At 40.3% G+C, this 22,699-nt stretch overlaps 1 protein-coding gene across 2 annotated transcripts in view; it reads right to left on the reverse strand.

The window, feature by feature from the left end:
- Positions 1–5,986: 5,986 nt before the first annotated feature.
- Positions 5,987–22,699, reverse strand: part of CEP63 (centrosomal protein 63) — a 72,953-nt gene continuing 56,240 nt past the window's right edge. The window contains exons 7-15 of one of the 2 annotated variants that reach the window (XM_082839037.1): positions 20,360–20,593; positions 19,952–20,091; positions 19,020–19,157; positions 16,277–16,391; positions 15,203–15,400; positions 13,429–13,515; positions 9,305–9,510; positions 8,232–8,511; positions 5,987–6,454 (exon numbers count right to left, since the gene is read on the reverse strand). In XM_082839037.1, coding sequence (XP_082695163.1) covers positions 6,296–6,454; positions 8,232–8,511; positions 9,305–9,510; positions 13,429–13,515; positions 15,203–15,400; positions 16,277–16,391; positions 19,020–19,157; positions 19,952–20,091; positions 20,360–20,593 — 1,557 coding nt within the window. In that variant the 3' untranslated portion in view covers positions 5,987–6,295. The remainder of the gene's footprint in view (positions 6,455–8,231; positions 8,512–9,304; positions 9,511–13,428; positions 13,516–15,202; positions 15,401–16,276; positions 16,392–19,019; positions 19,158–19,951; positions 20,092–20,359; positions 20,594–22,699) is intronic. The other variant, XM_082839036.1, reaches the window with a different exon arrangement.

A 22,699-nucleotide genomic window follows, 5' to 3' on the forward strand; every position in this document is an offset into this window, starting at 1 on the left:
CCTGGTTGGTGACCACGGACGTTGCTGCCAGGGCCCTCAGTCATCCTGGAAGCTGCCCCACTAGCGGCAGCAGAAGCCTGTGCTCCACTGCGGGGAGAGCAGGAGATCTCGGTGACCCGGATCCCGGCAAAGCCCTTACCCACGGTGTCTCAGTGTGTAATCTTGTCCCCACACAAGCAGTTATTCAGACAGAGCTTGATCACCACCCTCTAAAGAGGGGTGCCACTGTTACTCCCAAGTGTGAAAGTGGAAAATACAAAATTTTAGAATAGCATGTGCTGTATGTGCTGTAATGTTTTCTGAATATAAACTTGACTTTTTTTAGGTGTTGCTGTGCATCAGAGGCTTTTTTTGGAAAGAGCTTCATTAAAATATAATTCACATGCCATATAAGTCATCCATTTGAAGTGTACAGTTCGATGGTTTTCAGTTGTGCTATATTCAGAGTTGTGCAACCATCACCACAATCAAATATTTGAACCTTTTCATAACCCCCAAAGTAACCCTTACCCTTTAGTCTTCACTCCCAATCCTGCCGTACCTCCCAGCCCAAGGCAATCAGCAACTACTTCCTGTCTCTACAGATTTGCACATCATGGACTTTTCAAATAAATGGAATCACACATATGTGTTCTTTTGTGACTGGCTTCTTTCACTTAGCTTAATGCTTTCAGGTTTCATCCATATTGTAGCATCAGTACTTCATTCCTTTTTATTCCCAAACAATATTCCATTGTATAGATATACCATGTTTTGTTTATCCATTCACCAGTTGGTGGACATTTATGTTTTCTCCATTTGGGGGCTATTATGAATAATGTCGCTATGAGCATTCGTGTGCAACCCTTTGGACATATGTTTTCACTGATCTTGGATATATACCTAGGCTCGGTATTGCTGGGTAATATGGTAAATCTAAATTTAACTTTTTGAGGAACTGCCACATTGTTTTCCAAAGTAACAACCATTTTACATTCTCATCGGCAATGTATGAGTATTCCAATTTCTCCACATCCTTGTCAACATTTGTTATTTTCCATCTTTTTTTATTACACGTGGGTGTGAAGGGTTTTGAGTTGCATTTCCCTGAGAGCATCTTTTCATGTGCTTATTAGCCATTTGTATAACTTCTTTAGAGAAATGTTCATTCAGATCTTTTCCCCTCTTTTAAATTGGGTTATTTGTCTTTTTATTATTGAAAAGCTTGAATTTTTCATGACGATTCAACTGCACTTTAAAACTCAGCCCCAATAGGAATTCGTTGGGCTCCTCCAATTTTGTATCTCTCCCCAGGAAATGGAACACCATTCTGGGAGAATTCCAGCCCCTAAAGTTGTGGTTCTTAATCCATTTTTGTCTCACAGATATCTTTGAGCGTCTGGTGGGAACTATGGATCTTCTCCCTGCATTTAGTATCAGGGAATTCCTGGACTTTCCACCATTCAAGCTTTGCCTTGACTAGGTTCCTTCTTTTCATAAGAGGAGTATAAACCTACTTCTGATTGGATTGTCAAATCATTTGAATGTGGCCTTAATAGGCAACATAAGTTTCCCAAATTCTAAGCTCCCACAGAGAGAAAGAGTGAACCGTGTTGTTACTAAAATCGCACTGTGGAGAAATAGCTTTTGTAGAAGATTGCCGTCCATCATTCCTCTAAATGTTCCCCTTTGATCAAGCCAGGCCATGAGAGCTTCACACCATCATGCTGGGGACTTCTGAGAACCGGTTCTTCTGAATTGCACTTCAGCCTTACGCCAGCAGTCCACACTGAAGCCCCCGGTAAGGAAGCTGTACCGATCCTCTTATTAGTCAGTTACAAAAATGCTATGTCCCGCTCCGACGGCTCATACACACACTGAGAAAGAGAGTGCTTCCCTTGAACCCATGGTGTTTTGATTTTGTAATAATTAGTTAATAAACAATAATTTAATTATGTACTTAAGTAATAATGTTTTCTTCTCTACTCTGGCCCTTAAGAAGCTCAGAGCAGCATTGCTGCCTGCCTCTGGCAACTGGACTGGACTAGCTGTTTGTTTGGGACCAGCGTTTATAGCCCTCACCTGTCCTTTGGCCCAACCCCACTGTTAGTTCCTTTTTAAAGCATTTTTGTATACTATTTCAAGCTGTTTCTAGAACAAGTCAACACATTTCTTTTTCTAACCTTGCCATTCTGCACCTCATGTTGGCACTTCATGAAACGCCATGCATGACAGCTGTTTGCTTAATGTACGTTCTCAATGACAGGTAGAGCTTATCTTGTAGTTATTTTTCTCACATGTAATGTTTAGGTTCTGGACTCAAGGATATTTTGCAAACAGACAACCATCACCTATAGTTTACCAGGTGTTACATGTCTGTGTATGAAAAGGAAGGTAGAATTTTTTGCAGCTAAGCAGACATAATAGAAACACATAGCATTGTATTGTTTCTATTCAACAAGATACTTCCATGTTTACTAGGCCAGGCACTGTTCTAAGTGCTTTACAAATACTTACCTTCACAAATCCTATGAGGTAAGTACAATTTTTATTTCCCCCACATTACCGATGAGAAAATGAAGTCATGGAGAGGTTAATTATTTTGCTCAAGGTCGCAGGGCTAATAAGTGGCAGAGCTAGGATTAGGAACAGGGTTGTGTGCCTGCAGAGTCCACACTCTCTATCCCCAAGCGCTGCTAGAAAGAGCTGGGGCTTTGGGACCCTGGGCAAGCCACTTAAATCCTCCCTGTCACATGGGACAATGACACTCACTGCCTCCTAGACTTGTTGAAATCAAATGAGGCTCCATGGGAAGGTCATGTCCATCCCATAGTGGGAACTCATCTGTATCTTCTTCGGCTAAAATCTGTGTAGAAATCCAAACACAACTTCACTAGAATCCAGGCCAAGGAGAATAACTCACCCAACAAAACATCATCCGAAAACCCAAAAGTAGACAACAGCACCCTTATCCTTTCAGCTAATTTGGGCACCCTGACCACCGAGAGGTTTTGTAAAATGTATTGTATATGAAGAAACTAACTCAAATTGAATTTTGACACATTTTAATATTTGGCATATCTTTTTTTTTTTTTTTTTTTTTTTTTTTTTTTTTTTGCGGTACGCCGGCCTCCCACTGCTGCGGCCTCTCCCGTTGCGGAGCACAGGCTCCGGACACGCAGGCTCAGCGGCCATGGCTCACGGGCCCAGCCGCTCCGCGGCATGTGGGATCTTCCCGGACCGGGGCACGAACCCGCGTCCCCTGCATCGGCAGGCGGACTCTCAACCACTGCGCCACCAGGGAAGCCCCTGGCATATCTTTTTGAAGAATGAAGTTGAGAGATGAAATTACAATCAAATGTTCTGACAAATTCAGACAATCATTAACTACTTCAACTTTAAACAACACAGTATAAATTTAAGGAAATACATAGCACCTCATGATTCCTTAAGTGCTTCCAGTGACTACAGAGTCTGCCATTGTTCCTCCTAGTCAACAAGTACTATGAGCATTCCAGAAGCAGGGGTTGTACCCTATATATTCTAAGTGGAAGCTTGGGACAGTCTTAAACTCAGAATCTCCTCACACCAGTCCACACTGGTATAGTATTTTCAGAGTCTGCAAAGCCCTCCCAGAAATACCTTTTCAGTAAATCCTCTCAACCCCATGAAGTGTTATCCCCGTTTTAGAGGTCAGTACAATGAAAGCTAGAATGGTGGTGATCTTCATCCACCTCGTGTTTGCTTAGTATCTATTATGTGTTAGGCAGCCTGCTGACTGAGGATGGCCCCTGCTTTTGAGGAGTTTTCCGTTCAGCGGGAGAGACAGAAATTGTAAGAGGAAGCACAGGGTGCTCAGCGCTTTGAGAGACGCACACACAGGGCGCTGTGAGAAACGAGGAACTCCTCCTGGGATGTACGAAAGCCTTGCCTGTCGAGGTACTAAGGGCACGGGGGGGTGTGGGGGTGTGGGGGTGGAAGCGTGTGGGAAGAGGGGCTGGCTGAAGGGACGGCATGCACAAAGACTCACAGGGAAAATGTGTTGCCTCTGAGGAAGGACATCTATTCACTGCTCTTTGAACTGAGCACCTCCAAGTGCTGGGCTTGTGTGGAGAGATGAGGGCCCCACCAGACTGCCAAGTCCTTCCCCTCAAGGAGCTTAATTCTAAAGGCAGAATAGACAACAAAAACGTAAATCAAGTAACAAAATGACTGCAGAGTGGCGAGTGCTATGAAGGAAATAACCCAGGGCAGGGAGCGAGAGGAGCTGGGAGAAGTGGGTTTTGGAGACAGCAGTCAGGGAGGCTTTGGAGAAAGCACCTATGGCAGGCACGGTGAGAGAAAGGGACACCAGGTAAACGGCAAGTGCAGCAACCCTCACAGGTTACAGCTGGCAGCACTCGAGAGGCAGAAAGGAGGCCAGCGTGGCTGGAGCAGAGGGAAGGACGATGATGCCGCGGGTGACGGAGGCGGGCATGGGGTGCTGAGGGCCTTGTAGGCGATGACAAGCAATTCAGATTTAAACTGAGAGCAGTAAGGAGCCTTTGAGGGCTTGACGGTGTTTAACTTACATTTCTAAAGGATATCTCCGGAGGCGCCGTGGAGAATGAATTAGTGGGGTCAAGAGTAGGAGTCGTCGTACCAATTAGGAGGCTACTGCCAGAACCTAGGTGAGTGACTGGTCGGCAGCCGTGACAAGGAGAGAGATGGTTGGACCTGAGATAGGCGGCAGCATGGAGAGGACCTCCCGATGGCTTGGATACAGACGTGTGGGTAGGAAGGAATTAAGTATAACTCCTAGCAATCGGCACACATGACGCTGTCCTGACACGGAACCTAAGCAAGAGGGAGAATCGAGAGTTCTCTCTTGGAAATGTTCAACCTGAGATGCTTATCAGACATTCAAGTGAAGCTATTCCATAAGCAGTTCAATATGTAAGGCAGCAGCTCTGGGGAGAGGTCAAGATCAGTTCTGAATGCAGGGGTCACTGATCTACAGATGGTACTAAAAGCTTGAAGTTGAATGGAACAGTCTAGGGAAGAGCATGTTGAGTGAGAAAACCCACATGGAAGTCCTGGGTGTGGGGGGGGCGGGGCTTTAGAAGAGGAAAAGCCACAAGAGTAGAATGAGATGGAGTGGCCAGTGGGCAGGAGTGTCAGGTCAAAGAAGCCAGGAGTGGAAGAGGGAGGGGCCAAGTGTGTGAAATGATGCTCAGGACTAAGGAGGTCACTGGCAACCTCTAGAGCAGGAGAGCAGTTTCAGGGAGGGAAGTGGGGATGGAGAGGGTTAGGAAGATGATGGGAACAGTCACTGCAGACAATTCTCACCAGAGGTGTCTGCGTGAAGGGGAGCAAATGTATGCAGCAGTAGATAGGGAGGATATGGAACCGAGATTTTGTTTTGCTTTAAAGAAAGAATAACAGGATGTTTCCGTGCTGACGGGAAAGATCACAGAAGCCCCATCCTTGGTGGCAAGAGCCCTACACCTCACCTCTGGTCTCTAGTCGCACATTCCAGCTCCTCTGCTGGGTCTAATCGCATGATGCTCTTGTGCCGGTGTCCTTCAGGGCGGCCAAGTTCTAAGCTCTGCTCTTCTCTCTCCTTGCCCTCCTCCTCCTCAGCTCTCTGTGGCTTCCAATGCCCCTGCACCTTGAGAGCTCCGTCTCCCCTTTAAACCTCTCCTCAGAAATGCAGATACCAAGATTTCCACCGTGTGTCCCAGGCACCCACACTAACCCAGCCCCAGGCTCCACCCCCACCTCTCTCCTCCCCCTGTGTTTTGAGCAAGAGAAGGCTTCCTGTCAAAGTCCTTCAGCCCCTTTACACACTTCGGCCCAACCTCACACATTACCAGCCCAGCTGGCTAATGAGAAGCAAAACCAGTACACCAACCTGGATCACTCTGAGTCCGAGATCCATGCTTCCACTACATACAATGCTACTGCTCTCAGAGGAAGTTCCTATAGTTACTTTATTTTCAACACGAATCATAAAATCTTTAGTTAGTCTACAGCTATTCACATTTAAGTCAGCATGAGAACGTATCACTTTACGATAATAAATATTAACATGAGAAAAAGTCTAGCAAAGTGGTTTATTTACAGGTTATTGCTGGAAAAAGTCCTTCGAACAAACCAGTGCAGTGAAAACACCTTAGAGCTAATATCAGTTTCTCAGACTCCTCATGGCAGCTTTATTAGTACATCTCATCTTTATGGTGTCTGTATGTTCGGCCTTTCAAAGAGCCGCTACTTCATGATGACAGTAACTCTTCGGTGTTTATTTTTATTTCCAAGTTTGTGATTTTTTAAGAGGCTACTTTAGGGCTGTGAATTGTTTCACTGTCTTTTCACTCTCTCTTTTTAGTTCTTCAATATGCGCATCCAGGCGCTCTAGAATGTGATGAGACCTCAGTTCCTCCTCTTCCAAAAATCTTGTGGCTATTGAACCAAGAGGAGACAGAGGCAAGGGACGCTAGAAGAGAAACACATTTTGACACACATAAGTTGAATAGTATATTTCTAAGACACATTATTCATGATATTTTCTAACTAGCAATATTAAAAGGTGATGTTTTAAAAAATGCTTTCCTCTGAAAGCATTTGTATATCCTTCTATACCCCAGAAGAGAAATATTTAATGCCTATTATTTCAAACACACTTTTAAAATCTGAATGTTACTTTTGTTTTAAAGCATAGAAAAGCTACCTATAATAAATTAGATATCAGTTAAAATCAATACTTTCCTTCTTCCAAATTTTGAGTCCACAGTGCCTTATCTGAAACCACTGGTTTCAGAATTTAGATTTTAGAAAGGTCACATGTACCAAGTTCAGTCAATCCTCATTTGCAGTAGTTATTTTCTATGGAAGTCATCTCAAACACTGAATTAATGAATATTGAAACACTGTTCTTATGGGAAACACACACACACACACTTCACATAGACTATAATCCTAACTCCTAAAAACAACTCATCCAGTAGATTCTATTTTCTTTATTTTACAAAAGAGAAAACATGGTTGAGAGTGTTTAGTGACCTGCCCGAGGCCACCCCCTAAAGGGTGCCAGAGTTGGGGTTCAAACCCTGTTCAACGCCAGCATCCGAGCTTCTTGCACTGCACTGTGCTGTCCCCCAGGGGCTCCATCCTCTGGGTATCTCAACTCAGCATAAGAGCTGAAACAAGAGGGCAAAGTGCCACCTTGACTGACCTCAGCTGGAAACACGCAAGTCCAGTGACTCAAATTTTGTGCACCTCTGCACACGTTCACGAATGACTGTGGAAGTGCTCATGAGTACTGCTCAGGGGTTACAGTTTAGTGAGTAGACGAATTCGCAAATACAGACTCATGAGGGGTCAGAGGTAACTCCCATCATCAAACACATTGATATTTCTGAAGTAAAATGCTAAATGGGATCAATAAAGTCTATACATACTATCACATCAGCTCAGTTCAGGCCAGGTGAGGTTTCAGTGCCAAATAAGTTTTGCTGACAAACTTAGGAAGAAAGTTAGTTGTCAGGACTTTTTTGGATTTCAGAAATACATATATTACATATATTTTGACAACTAAAAGAAAACCTTCCCATGGACTTGCTGGCACATTAAAAAGTCAAAAATACTGAACTTTCTCAGGTATACGACCACGGGAGGTTGATGGGAATGAATGGCCAGAGGCGAGTGCTTCAGCACAGAAGGTAAAGAAAAGATGGGGGAGTGGAGTCCTCACAGCAGCTGTGAGAACAAGGGGCCAGTCCACATGGAAAGGCAGCCTCTGACACCAGGGCCACCACTGTGTGGCACCCAGTCCATGTTCTAGACACGTCAGATGCGACTCCTTCCCCCGCCTCTACCCACCTCTTTCCCTTTCCAACCGTTCCTTTTCTCCTTCCCCACTGTCTATGCCCCAGGACTATCTTGGCAGGCAGGGATATTCCTTGAACCAATCATCCCAACACAAACTTGACCCTCTCTGAAAAAGGCAGCAATGGAATTTCCCATTCAGGCTAAAAAGAATGAATACCTATAACTTATGTTATATTTCTTAAGATGCATTTTGAAAAGTAGTCGTGGACAAGTGTTTTCACAAGCAAAACCTTAAGACAGAAATAATTGAGGAGAACAAAGGATGCTTAAGAGAGAGAACCAGTAAGGGGGGTGGGAGGGGGAATACTGCTCCACCTTAAAATAAAAAATAAAATCAAACTAAATAAACTTAATACACTAGTAAGCTCAGCAAGTCTCCATACCGAATATATAAAGTCTTCTTGGTCATTTATACTTTCAGAGACAGTGTCAGAAAAATTGGTTTCATTTGTATCTAGCACTGAAGGCAAAGAGTGAGTTTTGCACAGAAAGTTAGAAGGCAGAGAGATGGTGGAGCAGCAAGGGCTGATCTGATGACTCGGCGGGGTGAGGCCCCAGGACACAGCCTCTACGCTATCCAACGCTTGTCCTTGCGTAGAATGAAGACCTGCTTTGTAGTGCTCAGCCTCCATCCCATCATGCTTGCGCTGGCCACTGGCTGGCCTGGATAGCAGATGAGAAAATCAAACAGATAAACATTGTAGCAACTTTCCTCTTTTAAAACATACTTGTTGTTGAAGTTCACTTAAACTCACAGGACCAGGCTAAGAAGGCTGTAATTTACCAATGAGCAGCTGGCTCCGACCAGATGGTCCTTCCCTCACTCCGGTCCTTCCCTCACTCCAGCCCCAATCCCCGATCCCCACCGCCAGGCCCCCGCCCCCCACACACTTACAATACAGCAAGGAAGATAAGCAAGCTGCCAGGGTGACCCCGTGTGGTTGGTGCTTAGGATAGAGGGAAGCACTGTGCAGAGAGAAGGCCCTTACCTTCATCTGGGGAAGAGGTGGGAGTGGGGGTGAGGGTGTCAGCAAAGGCTCCCGGTAGGAAAACGTGTAAACCGTACCGTAGGAGCTGAAGCCAGGTGGTTTTCCACTGAATGCTGACTTCTTAGGTAACAGTCTATCATTAGTTGACCAAAAATACAAAAGAAGCTTTTTACAAAAAGCCAACTTCTACTTCTTATGGGGCAAGTGGGGCTGGAGAGGTAGGAGGCGGCATGAGGAGGCTCAGTGGAATAGGCTGCCATTTACACCTACATCCAGAAGCCTCGATGAAAGTGCTTAGAACCCCTGCACCTCTTAACCTAACAGCTTTACTTGTGCACGGTGTACTTCAGGATTAAACAGAGTCCTTTGACGAAGGTTTAATTTCTGTAAATTGGAAATTATTCTCAAAGAAATGAGAATTATATTATAAAGATATATATTTTAAATAAACTATGAAGAAATTTTACTTGAACTCCATGTTCTTGAACTCAGGTACTCTGCTGTGTGTTGGTTTAAAGATCCTGTCCTGGTTTTTTTTGCAAATCTGAGTAGAAATCTCCAGCTGAGCTTTGGTATCCATCACATCTTTCTGTAGTTGTTGATTTTCAGACACTAATTTATTTAATGCCTCAGTATAATTCTCCTGGAGGTCTGCTAGTGAAACCTCTTTTGCCTAATAAAAAAGAATACTAGAGTCACTTACTTTATACAAGAATAACTTGTAATCTGTGATACTGCTGTTGGAAAATTACTTTCAGCTATGACTAGTTAATCTATGGCTTTACTCAGGAAAAAGTGAAGATTTGGTTTTGGTCCCCTAAAAGAGAAACAACGTTCTGTTTCTTTCAGTGAATAGGGGCAGAAAACGAGGAGCACAATGGGCTTCCCTGATGTGCCAAGGAATATCCAAGGAACTGGAGGAAAGCTGGAACTAGGATGGAAGAAAGCTACGGATGAGAATCAAAAACAGGGAAAAAGAAAGAAAACAGCAGCCATGGATTCTTCCTCAAGAAAGAGAACGTTGAGCTCAGTGAAATAAGTCAGAAAGAGAAATCCAGATACTGTATGTTATCACTTAGATGTGGAATCTAAAAAATAAAACCAACAAATGAATATTACAAAACAGAAACAACTAGTGGTTTACCAATGGGGAGAGGGGAGGGGGGGGACCAGATAGGGGTAGGGGTTTAAGAGGTACAAATGCATGTATATGTATAAATAAATAAGCCACAAGAATATATTGTACAGCACAGGGAATAAAGCCATTATTTTACAATAACTCTAAATGGGCTATAATCTATAAAAATACTGAATCATGTTGTACACTTTAATATAATATTATAAGTATACTATACAATTATACAACTACGCTTTAACTTAAAAACAAAGCTACTGATTAAAAAAAAAAAAAGGAAAGAGAAGGTTGAATAGCCCCAGAACACCTGTGGAAGAAAATCAAAAGACCTATTTCAAAGAAAGAAATCTGGACATAAGGCTCTGAAAAGGAATTCTGGCTGGCAGGGACAACTTTTAAATAAACAACTCTCTGGTCTTAAAGAGTTTTACGTAATGTTGGCACCTATTCTGGTATGTGAAATAAATTTGGACATGATAAGGCAGTATTCAAGGATAAGGTAGGTATGACTACTCTGATCTGGTCTGAATTCTGTGATTATTTATTGTTCTTCAATTCTAGGTGTTTCCTGGTAATACAGTACCTAAAAAGACAGAGGTCTGGACCATTTTCTTCTAATGACAAAATATTTTCATTAGCCTTCTGAAAAATTATGGTTATCTTCTTTGGAATTTAATTCGATGTTTAGCTTGGTCTTTTCTATAAAGAACTTTCCGAAAATAAGCTGGTAAACAGTGGTTTGACAAACAGAATGTACCTAGCAAAAAAATAAATCTTAAAGTAAAACCATTTAACTATCTGTTCTAGCAGTGACAGTAAGTTACAAAATGCTAAAATCTCAAAAAAAAATTTGCAGGACATAGGAGTTAAACTATAAACTACTGTCAATTTTTATTTTTACTGTGGTAAATACTTTATCAGAGCTATTGCTTTTACTATTAAGATAATTAGATACTTTTATTAAAACAGTTATTTAGCTAAAATATTCATTGGTAAAAGTAATATCACCTTCCTCCAAGGTAAAATGCAAAACGGCACTTTCTAATAATTGTTCTTAATACGTACACCATGTTTACACTGTGTGTAACTTCAAAACCAGAGGAAGTATAAACTGCTAACAGGATTCTCCCCCGCCAGAGTCTGATTTCTGATGTCATTTAAATATACTTTTTAAAAGAAGATAATGTTTGCTTTTGCCAGGCAGGCATCTTTTAATTTTTTCTCAAATTTATTATTTTACTATCAACAATTACAGATAAATGAATGTGGAAGGTAATATAAAAAGTGCATAGCAAGCACACACCTTGCTGTGTAAAGAAAGGACATTATCACCACTGTTAGATAGAGGTTTCAGGAGAAATTAAGCTGAACAGATTCTCTGGTCATAGTCTGGCTTACGCACCCCTGAGAGTTCCCAACTATTAAATATGAATAGGTAATCACTGCATAAGATAAGATTCTGTCAATCAGCTATTGCCAAATCCTGAGCCTTCTGAAGATTCTGTGGTGCAAATCAGATTGGTTCTAGGTTTTCTCCACCACTAGCTTAGTACTGGGTTAAATCAGGGCATATAAAGTCATTTTCCTCCCTCCTTCTCTTCTTCCCTTCTTCCCTCCCTCCCTCCCTTCCTTCCTTCCTTCCTTCCATCTTCCCCCTTACAAAATGTTTAGCTGTTGTCTCCTCTCCCACTTTTTCCATCCTTGTAGGTTTTTTGCTTTAAAAAAAAAAAAAAAAAATCCTTTCATTATAGTTTTAGAGGGATTTGGGGAGGGAGCAAGATTAGATGTGCACATTCATCTGCCACCTTAAATGATGGCATAATATTTCCTAGTATAGAAAGTCATGATTAACCATCCCTCTATAGATTAACATTTAGTTTTTTTCAAAATTTTGGATATTGCAAACAACACTGAAATGACCATTTTTATGCCTTTGCTCCTACAGGATGGGTTCTTTGGGAATGCAAACTGATACGACCTTTCTGGAAAACAATGATGATCAAAATCAGAAAAGCACATGACTCAGGACTTTATAGGCTACATGTATTTACATACAGTTTAATGGATATTGCTAAATTGCCCTCTACAATAGCTATGTCAATTCACTTTCTCATTAACAGAGCACTGAAGAGCCTGTTCCTCTATATTCCTGCCAACACTGGCTATACTGGATTTAAAAAATCACTGTCAAGCCAATAAACAAAAGAATATTTATTTCTTTTGTTTTGATTATTAGAGGGGTGTAACTGCTTTTCTTCATTACTGGATTTTTGCATTACTTCTATGAATTATCTATTTATGTCCTTTACCCATTTTTCTACTGGATTCCAATCTTTTTATTATCTTTACAGGAAATCCTTATATATTAATATTTTATATTAACCTTTTATCTGTTAATAGATTGTTTTCCTCTAGTCTATTAGTCTTTTTTAATGGGGTCTTTTGTCATCCAGAAATTTTATATTTTTATGTTGTAAAATTCCTTATGTTGTAAAATTCTTTATGGTTTTGTGGCGCTAAGAGAGTCTCACCCTCTCAAAATATTATAAAAATGGTCCCCCGTATTTTCTTTTAGCTGAAATAACGTATTCATGTAGTTTTTTGCATGTTCTGCCACCACAGCCTCCATAATCCATGAGTGTGGAACTAAAACTACTTAGGAGCAAACAGGGGCATTGTGTCACCATGAATCTTTGGAGGCACACACTCTCTGGAAATACAGAAAAAAATAATTTCTACAATCTCTGGGCATTTGACCTACATCAAGAAAAGATGGGTCAGATCAGATGGGTCATTTTGAAAATTACATAGATTTTATAACAAAATAGTTCAAGGAGCATCCACACAGTTTATAACTCACTGTAGCTGATCATGTTCTCTGGTTTCACAGCAGTTTGTTTACATTTCTTATCCTCCCTACTAGATTACCCTCAACCTTGTAAAGGCAAGAATCTTACCTTAATTCATCTTTGTGTCCATTACATTGTCTAGTAAAATACTCTGAACATAAAAGATTCTAGACTATTTGATGAAATGAACTATATCTTGTAGAAATATAACTAAAACCAAACTATTTAAAAGATCATATACTTTATAATGAAAAGATATTGTGAACACAATAATTTCAGTAATAATAGTAACAGCATCAAACATTTATTGTATATTTACTAAATGCCAGACACTATGCTAAGCCCTTTACATACATTCTCCCTATTAAGAACACATTATGTATTTTATCACATACATAATATTTTTTTAAATCTTCCAATTGCTGGAGTGGAGAGTCATATTTTGCTCACTCCCATCACTGTCTTGACTTCTTTTCATTTGAGAAAGTTTTTGCAGAAGGATTGTTTCATAGTTTGATCTTAACTTTCTCTTTACAATATCAGTATTTACAAAGTGATTTCTTTAAAGGCTTGGATAGTAGAAAAACTTAAGTTTCTATTTATGTACCTCATGTAAACCCAATTCCAATTTCATCACCATTTCAGAAAGACGATGATTTTCTAACTTGAGTGACTCCAACTGAGCCAAAATCTCCTGAGAAGGGAAAAGCAAAAAACAAATAAATGTAACAAATAAATCAAGCGCATCTTATAAAATTTTTCCACATGTAATTTTCATTAGGCGAGGTCACATTCTTCATTCATATATACAAATACTTTCTGAAAGGTTGTTGAAAAGGTGTTTCAACATGAATTCATATGCATGCAATTAGAATACTATTCTAAGAAGATGAATCAGGCACTGGTAACCCCCAGCACTCCTCTTACTGGCCTCCACCTCCAGCATCATGTGGACTGCACTCCTTTCACAAGGCAGTAAAACTTATTTTCAGTCCTCATTCTCCTTAGCTTTTCTGCTTAGCCATTCCTACTTGAAAAGATTCCTTCCTTCCCTGCCTTCCTACTTCCTTTGTGAAAACTACCTGATTTCCTTCTTTATTGCTACTTTTCTTTTTAGCTCCATTCCAACACCTTTTTACCCTAAATGAGTAGATTCCTAAGTTTGGTGCAAGTCTCTCCTCTTCATACTCTATGCCTTCTCGCTATAATATCAAAGTCTCTCAGGGTTTCAAATGCCAACTTCATGCAAAGATTTCCACAACTAAATGTCTTACCTTGATTATAATCTTGAACTCCAGGCCTTCTGTGGAATTGACTACTAGATATTTCCATATGGAAGTCCAGCCTTTATCTCAAACCAGTGTCCCAGCTTGCCCATTTTATGTACCCTTTATACAAACTCATTATCCTCCTCAAACCTGCTCCCTATCTTTTCTGTATTTCACTAAAGAGCATCACTTCCTATTCAGTTGCCCAAGCCAGAATCCTGAGTGACATCTTCTCCTAACTCTGTCTAACTCATTCTCCTGGTCCAATCAAATACAAAGCCCAGTCGATTTTCTCCAGAATGCATCCATTTCCCTCTGCCTCCCTGGCGCAGTGCTCGGGCCACAGTCTCGCTGCTGTGACAGCATCCGAGTCTCTTTGCCTCCTCACTTATTCTCCACACGACAACCACAGAGACCTTTTACTCCTGCACAGGGTGGGCAGGCCCTTCAGGAGCAGGTCACTGCTTTCCAGTCTCATCCCTGACCACTCGCCCTGTCTGAACTCTGGTCTGTCACAGCGAACGTGGCACAGCCTTAATACACACCCTACACACCACAGAGAGGGTCTCTTCACTTGTCTCATCTACTCTCACCTCCCACCAATCTCCACTAGACTGCTTGTTAACCAGCCTACCCTTAGCCTGAAGAAGAGGGCTAATAAAAATTTACTAAATTAACTACTATGGAATATACCTTTAATAAATTGAATCTTCAAAAACAAACTTCAGGGGCTTCCCTGGTGGCACAGTTGTTGGGAATCCACCTGCCAATGCAGGGGACATGGGTTCGAGCCCTGGTCCGGGAAGATCTAACATGCCGCAGAGCAACTAAGCCCATGCGCCACAACTACTCAGCCTGAGCTCTAGAGCCCGCAAGCCACAACTACTGAGCCCGCGTGCCACAACTACTGAAGCCCACACGCCTAGAGCCTGTGCTCTGCAACAAGAGAAGCCACTGCAATGAGAAGCCCGCGCACTGCAATGAAGAGTAGCCCCCGCTCACCACAACTAGAGAAAGCCTGCACACAGCAACAAAGACACAATGCAGCCAAAAATAAATAAATAAATTTAAAAAACAAACTTCAAATAAAGAGAATTTTTGTTCTAGTTTCACCTTGTGCTCTACTGCTTTTTCTTCTGCCTTTTGCATCTCTGCTTTGAGTTGCTTCTCCATGTCAGAGGAAGAACTTTTGGTGGAAGCAATAGTGATATCTCGCTGATGTAACTCTCGAGTTAGCTGGGAGATCTCCATCTTCATTCCCTCTAGTACAGAACTGTAACTCTGTTCAGCCTGCAAAATCTGTTCTTTCAACTACAAAGAAATAGAAGGCATTAAAAATTAAGAGAAGACATGTTCGATAGAAAAATATAATAATAAAGTAATTTTTACCTTACCTCAAGACATGAATTTTTCCCTGATTAAATCTGCAGAAAATTAGCAATTTACCAAGCTGCATATCTGTACTGAAGGTCAGGTGGTTATACCCACAATTACCTATTAGATTTCAAAACAGGGAGAGATGCCTTACTCAAATGCTGAGAACCAGTATCAAAGTCGAAGCCACATTGTTTAGAGGACAGCACCTGTCACCTTCATTCTTTTTCTAGTTGCAAATCTAAAAATTTTGCTTATATAGTTTCCTGGTCCACAGAAGACAACAGAAAGGCAAGAGGAAGAAAGGGGCTAGAAGTAATCTCAAAGAAGTAATAAAAAATATGAGTCAACAAACAGGACAGCCAGGGCCCACTAACATAGAGACAAACTCTGCACACTTCAAATGCCAATGAGGATATAACTACCCACAGCACAGAAGAGAATACACATCCATCACCACCTTTGGTCAGTAAGAAAATATTAAATGCCAGCTCATATAATATGTTCATGTGCTTGTGCAAGCAAGAAGGTGCGTAGCTTCTAGAAAACTTTTCATCAAGGCACATTTAAAATAACGTTGTAGAGTTCAAAGGGGCAGGCTTCAACTCTCTTGAAAATACTTACACGGCATCCCTGGGGATGACACAGAAAGACACTCTCCTAAGCACCTTCCAGGTACTCTCTACTCGTGAGCATCAAATGGCCTCTGGGTTACATTTTTCTCTCATTAAAAATAATTCCTGTAACCTCTCAACCCACAGCTCAGTCCATAAACACAAAGGGCTTTGCGATCCCAGGTATGCGGACCTTTACCTTCTTAATCTCTGCCCTGTACTCATTGTTATGCACTTCCATCTTCTTTAGTTCTTCATATTTTTCCATTAGCTCTTGGCTCAGCTGTTTACATGTCGTACTCACAGATTCCAAGCTGTATGACAAAATTAAGGTCACATATTTAAAATAAAACCCTGAAACCCACAAATTGAGTTATCTAACCTTACCTTCTTGATGTCCAAGAAATACCCTTAAACATCACCTCCCACCCCAAAATAAAACTCATTTCTGATTTCCTTATCACTGGAGGCAGCTAAATCCAATTCACACTTCTGGAGATACTTTTGAGTTCTGTGTTTACCTATATTCTTTCTCTCTGCTTAGAATATTACTGGTTACAAAATTCTCAAGATTATAGCAACTTAGGTAGTTTTTTTCTCTCTAGTTGTACAGGAGCTGCCATCATAATCTCAATCTTCACCAACTTAATTACAATCCCATCCTACACACAGCTGCCAAAAGAATCTTCTTCAAAGAGTTTCCAACTTGTCACCCTTACTTAAGAATCAATCACTCATCAGATACAAGAACCTCAGGGGCACCATACCTCTCTTATCTCACAGCTCATATCTACTAATAAAGTCTTTTTGCCGCTAAATTGCTAGGCTTTACTGTCTGCCATGTGCCATTTGCTAAGCCTGACTTCTTGTCTCTTCACACACCATCCCCTTGACCACACAGCACCTTCCCCTCCTACCAGGCAATGGATAGTCAACACCCTTTCAAGAGTCAGATCAACATTTACCTGGATAGAGCCACACTGACCCTCATTCCTTAATTACCTTAAAAACAGTCTATTTTCAATTGTTAGAGCTTGAATGTAGACATTTTCTAGAATTTTCACTTTAAATTGCTCTTAGGTCCTTTAATGTGCATATTATGTTTCTCGAACCACAAATTCTATGATTAAAATAATGTCTTTTACTTCTTACCTCCCTCTAACCTTGCCCACCATACCCTTATGCCCTGCATCATTTGGTTCCAGACTGTTCAATACAGGCTTAATAACTATCTAGGTTGTTTCACCCACACAGCCAACTTACCAGATAAGCTATCGTTCAAAAATACCATCTCTACAATACAACAACACAGAAACAATCACTTAAATTCCTACAGTTCCTGTTTCAGGGAATATTCTGTTCAAACTGAACAACACAAATAAGCTGTCTAAAAGGGTTCATTTTTCTACTTGCCTTTTGATACAGAAAAATAATTTTGAAAGTTTTGTTTTACTACTGAACACTGGTATTTGTATCCATTTATTCCAACTTTACCTATTTCTAAAAATCCTAGAATGCTTATTTATTTGGTACTTAGAATGTGACTACAGTGTGTCAAACATTGAGGTAGAGCGAGAAGAAAATCAGATAATCTTGTCCTATCTACAGATGGGAAAATCGAGGCCTAAAGAGACTAAAGTGTACCAGGTCACAATGCAAGAGGCAGTGTGTCAGAAACAAGAGGCAAGCCTTCAGGGCCTGCTGAGAGCACAGCAAAACATGTAAAAGATCACTAAAAAGTCTATCAATGGAAAATCAGGATAAAAAATGTAAATATTAGTTCTAATGTCAATAAGAATACTAAGCTTTTACTTTATTCAATCTAAAGTATGCAAATATACCTCAGTAATGACAACTAAGAATATCTTAAGTATTCCAAGGTGAGAAAGAAATAAAGCAAAAACTCTGTGTGTGTATGCATGTATATTTAATATGTAAAGAAAATATTTAGTGGTTTGCAAAAACAGAAATAAAAGATATATTACTTAAAGATAGGACAAAAAACTTATTACTGTACTTAAAAGGGTAAAACAGCAATTTTTTGGTTATCTGTTTGCCTAAAGGCTAACAGTTTATTTATTTTATTTTTATCTTCTACACAGCAGAAAATACTACTTTACAAATGACCATGATTTACGTTTAAACAAAATATCAAACTCTTCCCAATCAGCAAGTTCAGCGGGATGATAAAAAAATTCACAGTATGGTGATACAAGTGAGCTGGGCATGGTATAGCATAAGTCAGGATTCAATCAACACACTAGGAAATATCAACAGCATTTCAGCACAGAAGGAAGGAGCACCATGTGTCCAGGGAGATCTTCCCAAGAGCAGCTCCAGTGATGTGGCTGGTAGAGGGGAAAGGCTGCCTAACTGAAGGCCTTCTGCACAGGAGAAATGTGAAGATGTACAGTCAGTCAATAGAGACACCTCTTTTGAAGAATTTGGTTTTACAGGACAGCAGACAAATACAGAAAGAACTTGACAGGGGTATAGAATTAAAGGAGGATTTTCATTTTTTTCCCAAGATGAGGAATATTAAAACACATTTTATACTAGTGGAAATGATTTAGCAGAGATTAAAAACTTGATGATGTAAAAGAGAAAAGGAGAAGCTGTAGAATCAGTATGTAAGTGGAGTCTTAGGAGCACAGACATCATCCACTGATTCATTCACTCTAACAGATTAAGGACACAGACAGATTGCAGGCTGACTGGTAGGTTTGGTGGTAAGAATATTAGGAAGTTCTCCTTTAACTGAGATTTACAGTTCTCCTTTAATCTCAATGAAATAAGAAGTTAGGCCATTTGTGAATGATAGAGAGGAAAAAATTTTTTCACTTGTTATATTAGCTTACTTTATCAATATCAATCAATCAATATGATGATTGAAAATAGTTTCTAACAATTTGAGTGTTTCTGAAATGTATGTAATTACGTACCTGACTTCCAGACGAGTCACTTCTGCCTGCAGAAGTTCTTCACTAGTGTGGGTAAAATCCAGTTGGGAGAGCACATTCTCTAAGTCTCCCTGCCCTTGAGAGGCATACCTCCTTTCTGCCTGAGACTCCTCCAGTGACCTATGGGAAGACACAGAAGGACTGTTAAACGCCTTGTATCTTTGCAAACAAAAGCAACACACAGCCAGTTCATATTTCCCAACTCTTTTTGGTAATGAAACTCTTCAGAACTCTTCAGTTTGTTTCCTGATTTACGAAAAAACAAAACAAAACAAAAAACTGGGCGAGTAAAGAGGCAGAGATGATGCTTCTAAAAAAGTCAGCAACAGTCTACTCCTTTCTCAACTGGGATTTGGCCTGTTTTTCAAGGGAAAAAGACAAAATGGCAAAATTCACCTTGTTGACACTTGATACCTTGAGTCAAAGAAACTGAAAAGTTATAGACAAAAACAGAAATGTGCACCAGACTTAAATTATAAACTTCAGAGCAACAATTCATACATAGAAGCAAAATTAACTTTAGGAATTTTTTAAAGGGCTATCTCAATAGCTGGCTTATTGATGATAAGCAGCTACTAAACATGACCTGTTCTACCAAGGAAGGGAGGCCTCCCAGGAGACGTAGACTATAATTCCTTTCACGTTTGCAGTTTTGGCAAGGGTATGGATTGACAAAAGGGTTCCTCACTTTCTAAACATCAGAGTCTCTTGGTTAGGGGACTCAAACTGTAGGCAGAAAAAACTAATCATACAATACTTTCTAAAGATATAAAAATTTAACTCAGAAATTAACACTGAATAAGAAAATCCATAATATGATCAAACACAAAATTATGACTATGCAATATTAAAAATGGTGCTTAATGCTAAACCACCCCGTGGCTAAGATTAATAATATTTAAGATTAAATATACCTTATGGTCTCTACTGTGTGTTGAGTGTCAGTTGCCTTTAATTTTGCTTGTAGCTTCTCCTTTTGTATTCTTGTCTCACACGTGAAATTTTCTTGAGTCTGAAGAGCTGCCTTCAATTCTCTCTTTTCTTCTTGCAGAACCTGCAAAAATACTCAGAAAAAAAGTCAGATGTTATTAAATTTCTCTATTTCATGAGAAAACGTAGCCAGGGAATCAAACTGTAAGTTATCTAACAGGCACCATATTAATAAGGCCTGTTATTAATATCTGATCCTGTTATTAAATCAATATATATTGGCTACAGAGTAGGGAAGAAACCATAGATTTTGGAACCTAGTTCCAGGTTCATTAGTCTCTCTTAAAACACACATTTCCTCAGTTACAGTATATTACAATTTAAAAACATACCTCTAACAGTTTTTCAGATTCCCTCAATTTTTCTTCTTTTTGCTGCTGGTCTTGCATAATAGTCATATTGGCTCCAACCAAGTCATTGACCCTCATGGTGAGGCGCTCTATTTCCAACTCATTGGCACAGATGGTGTCATTGGCCCGCTCCAGCTTACTGCTCAGGTGCTGAATTTCCGATTGGCTGGACAGCTCCACAGACTCTAATTTTTGTTTCCGATTGGCAAGCTGAGCCTAGAAACACACAAATTAACAACTGGTAAAAGTGAAAAGGTAAAAGAATAATCAATGAATAAGGAAAACTAAAATGAAACTGAGTTTTACTTCCATAAATACATATAGCATTAGCTCATTAAAAATATATAATCCATTCATGATAAAAAAATTTCCATGATAAAAACTAGGAATAGAGGGGAACTTTCTCAATTTGGTAAAGACGATCTACAGAAACCTTACAGCTAACATTATACTTAAAGGGGGGAAACTTGATACTTTCCCACTAAGATCAGGTACAAGGCAAGGATGTCTCCTCACACCACTCCTTTTCAGTGTCACACTGGATATCCTTGTCAATGCAATAAGGCAAGAAAAGGAAATAAAAGGTATACAGATCAGAAAAGAAGTCATAAAACTGTCTTTGTCCACAGATAACATGATCATCTATGTAGAAAATCTGAAAGAATCAACCAGAAAAAAAAAAAATCTCCTGGAGTTAGTAAGCAATTATAGCAAGGTTGCAGGATATAAGGTTAATATATAAAAGTCAATCACTTTCCTATATGTCAACAATAAACATGTGGAATTTAAATTAAAAACACAATACTATGGGCTTCCCTGGTGGCGCAGTGGTTGAAAGTCCACCTGCCGATGCAGGGGACGCGGGTTCGTGCCCCAGTCTGGGAAGATCCCACATGCCGCAGAGCGGCTGGGCCCATGAGCCATGGCCACTGAGCCTGCGCGTCCAGAGCCTGTGCTCCGCAACGGAGAGGTCACAACAGTGATAGGCCCGCATACTGCCAAAAAAAAAAAAACAAAAAAACCCCACAATACTATTTATAGTAACACCTAAATAAATCACAAGTATAAATCTAACAAAATATGTACAAGATCTATATGAGCAAAACTACCAAACTCTGATGAATGAAATTTAAAAAACTAAATAAATGAGATATTCCATGTTCATGGAAAGAATCAATCCTGTCAAGATGTCAGTTCTTCCCAATATTATCTATGAATTCAACACAATCCCAATCAAAACATCAAGTTATTTTATGGATATCAACAAACTACAGTTTACATGCAGAGGCAAAGACTAAGAATAGTCAATACAATATCAAAAGAGAAGAACAAAGTTGGATGACTGATGTTACCTAACTTCAAGATTTACTATAAAGCTACAGTAATCAAGACAGTGTAGTACTGGCAAAAGAACAGACAAATAGATTACTGTAACAGAATACAGAGCCCAGAAATAGACCTTTATAAATATAGTCAACTGATCTTTGATAAAAGAGTAAAGGTGATACAATGGAGCAAAGATAGTCTCTTCAACAAATGGTGCTGGAATAACTGGACATCCACATGCAAAAAAATGAATCCAGACAAAGGCCTTACACTCTCCACAAAAATTAACTAAAATGGATCATAGACATAAATGTAAAATGAAAACTATAAAACTCTTAGAAGACAGCATAGGAGACAACATAGATGACTTTGGGGACAGTAGGAGATAGAGGACCTACTGAGGTAGGAGATAGATGGACCCCCGGGCTGGACAGCTGGTGTCTGCAAGTGAAGTAAAGTTGAAGCTTTGTTCTCACCCAGCCACTCCAAGGACAAAGCTAGTGGCAAAAGCTGAGCTCTGCTGAAGTAAAAAGATGATCAGTCCTGAGGTCAAGGAAAACTTCCCTGTCTGCATATGTGCAGGAAGGCTCCTTGGGGGTCCAAAAGAGAGGGGGCACCACCCCATAATAAGTGTGGACATATCCCCACAGGCCTCTGCAGTGGGATCCATCTTTGCAAAAAGTTGCGCACGCATCTTGGGGAGGGTCCTAGGACCAGTCAGGTGTGAAAAAAGAAACAAGATAACTGGCCAAAGGTAAACAAAGACCTGGAAGAACTGTCCTACATAAAGGATTTAAATCAACTCTTTACTGCACTCCTCCTCATTAGACAGGACGCACATACTCTTTCTCTCTGGGTGTGTATTTATGCCTAACTTCTGACTTACTGCACTCCTCATTCAGGATGACCGCACTCCTCTCCTGGTGTGTATTTCTGCCTTGCTTCTGTCTTAAATAAACTGCTTCTCTGTGTGCTCTCCCACATGATATGCTGTTT

The sequence above is a fragment of the Leucopleurus acutus genome (assembly GCF_964270905.1).
Source record: "Leucopleurus acutus genome assembly, chromosome: 5".
In the NCBI taxonomy this organism is placed as follows: domain Eukaryota; kingdom Metazoa; phylum Chordata; class Mammalia; order Artiodactyla; family Delphinidae; genus Leucopleurus; species Leucopleurus acutus.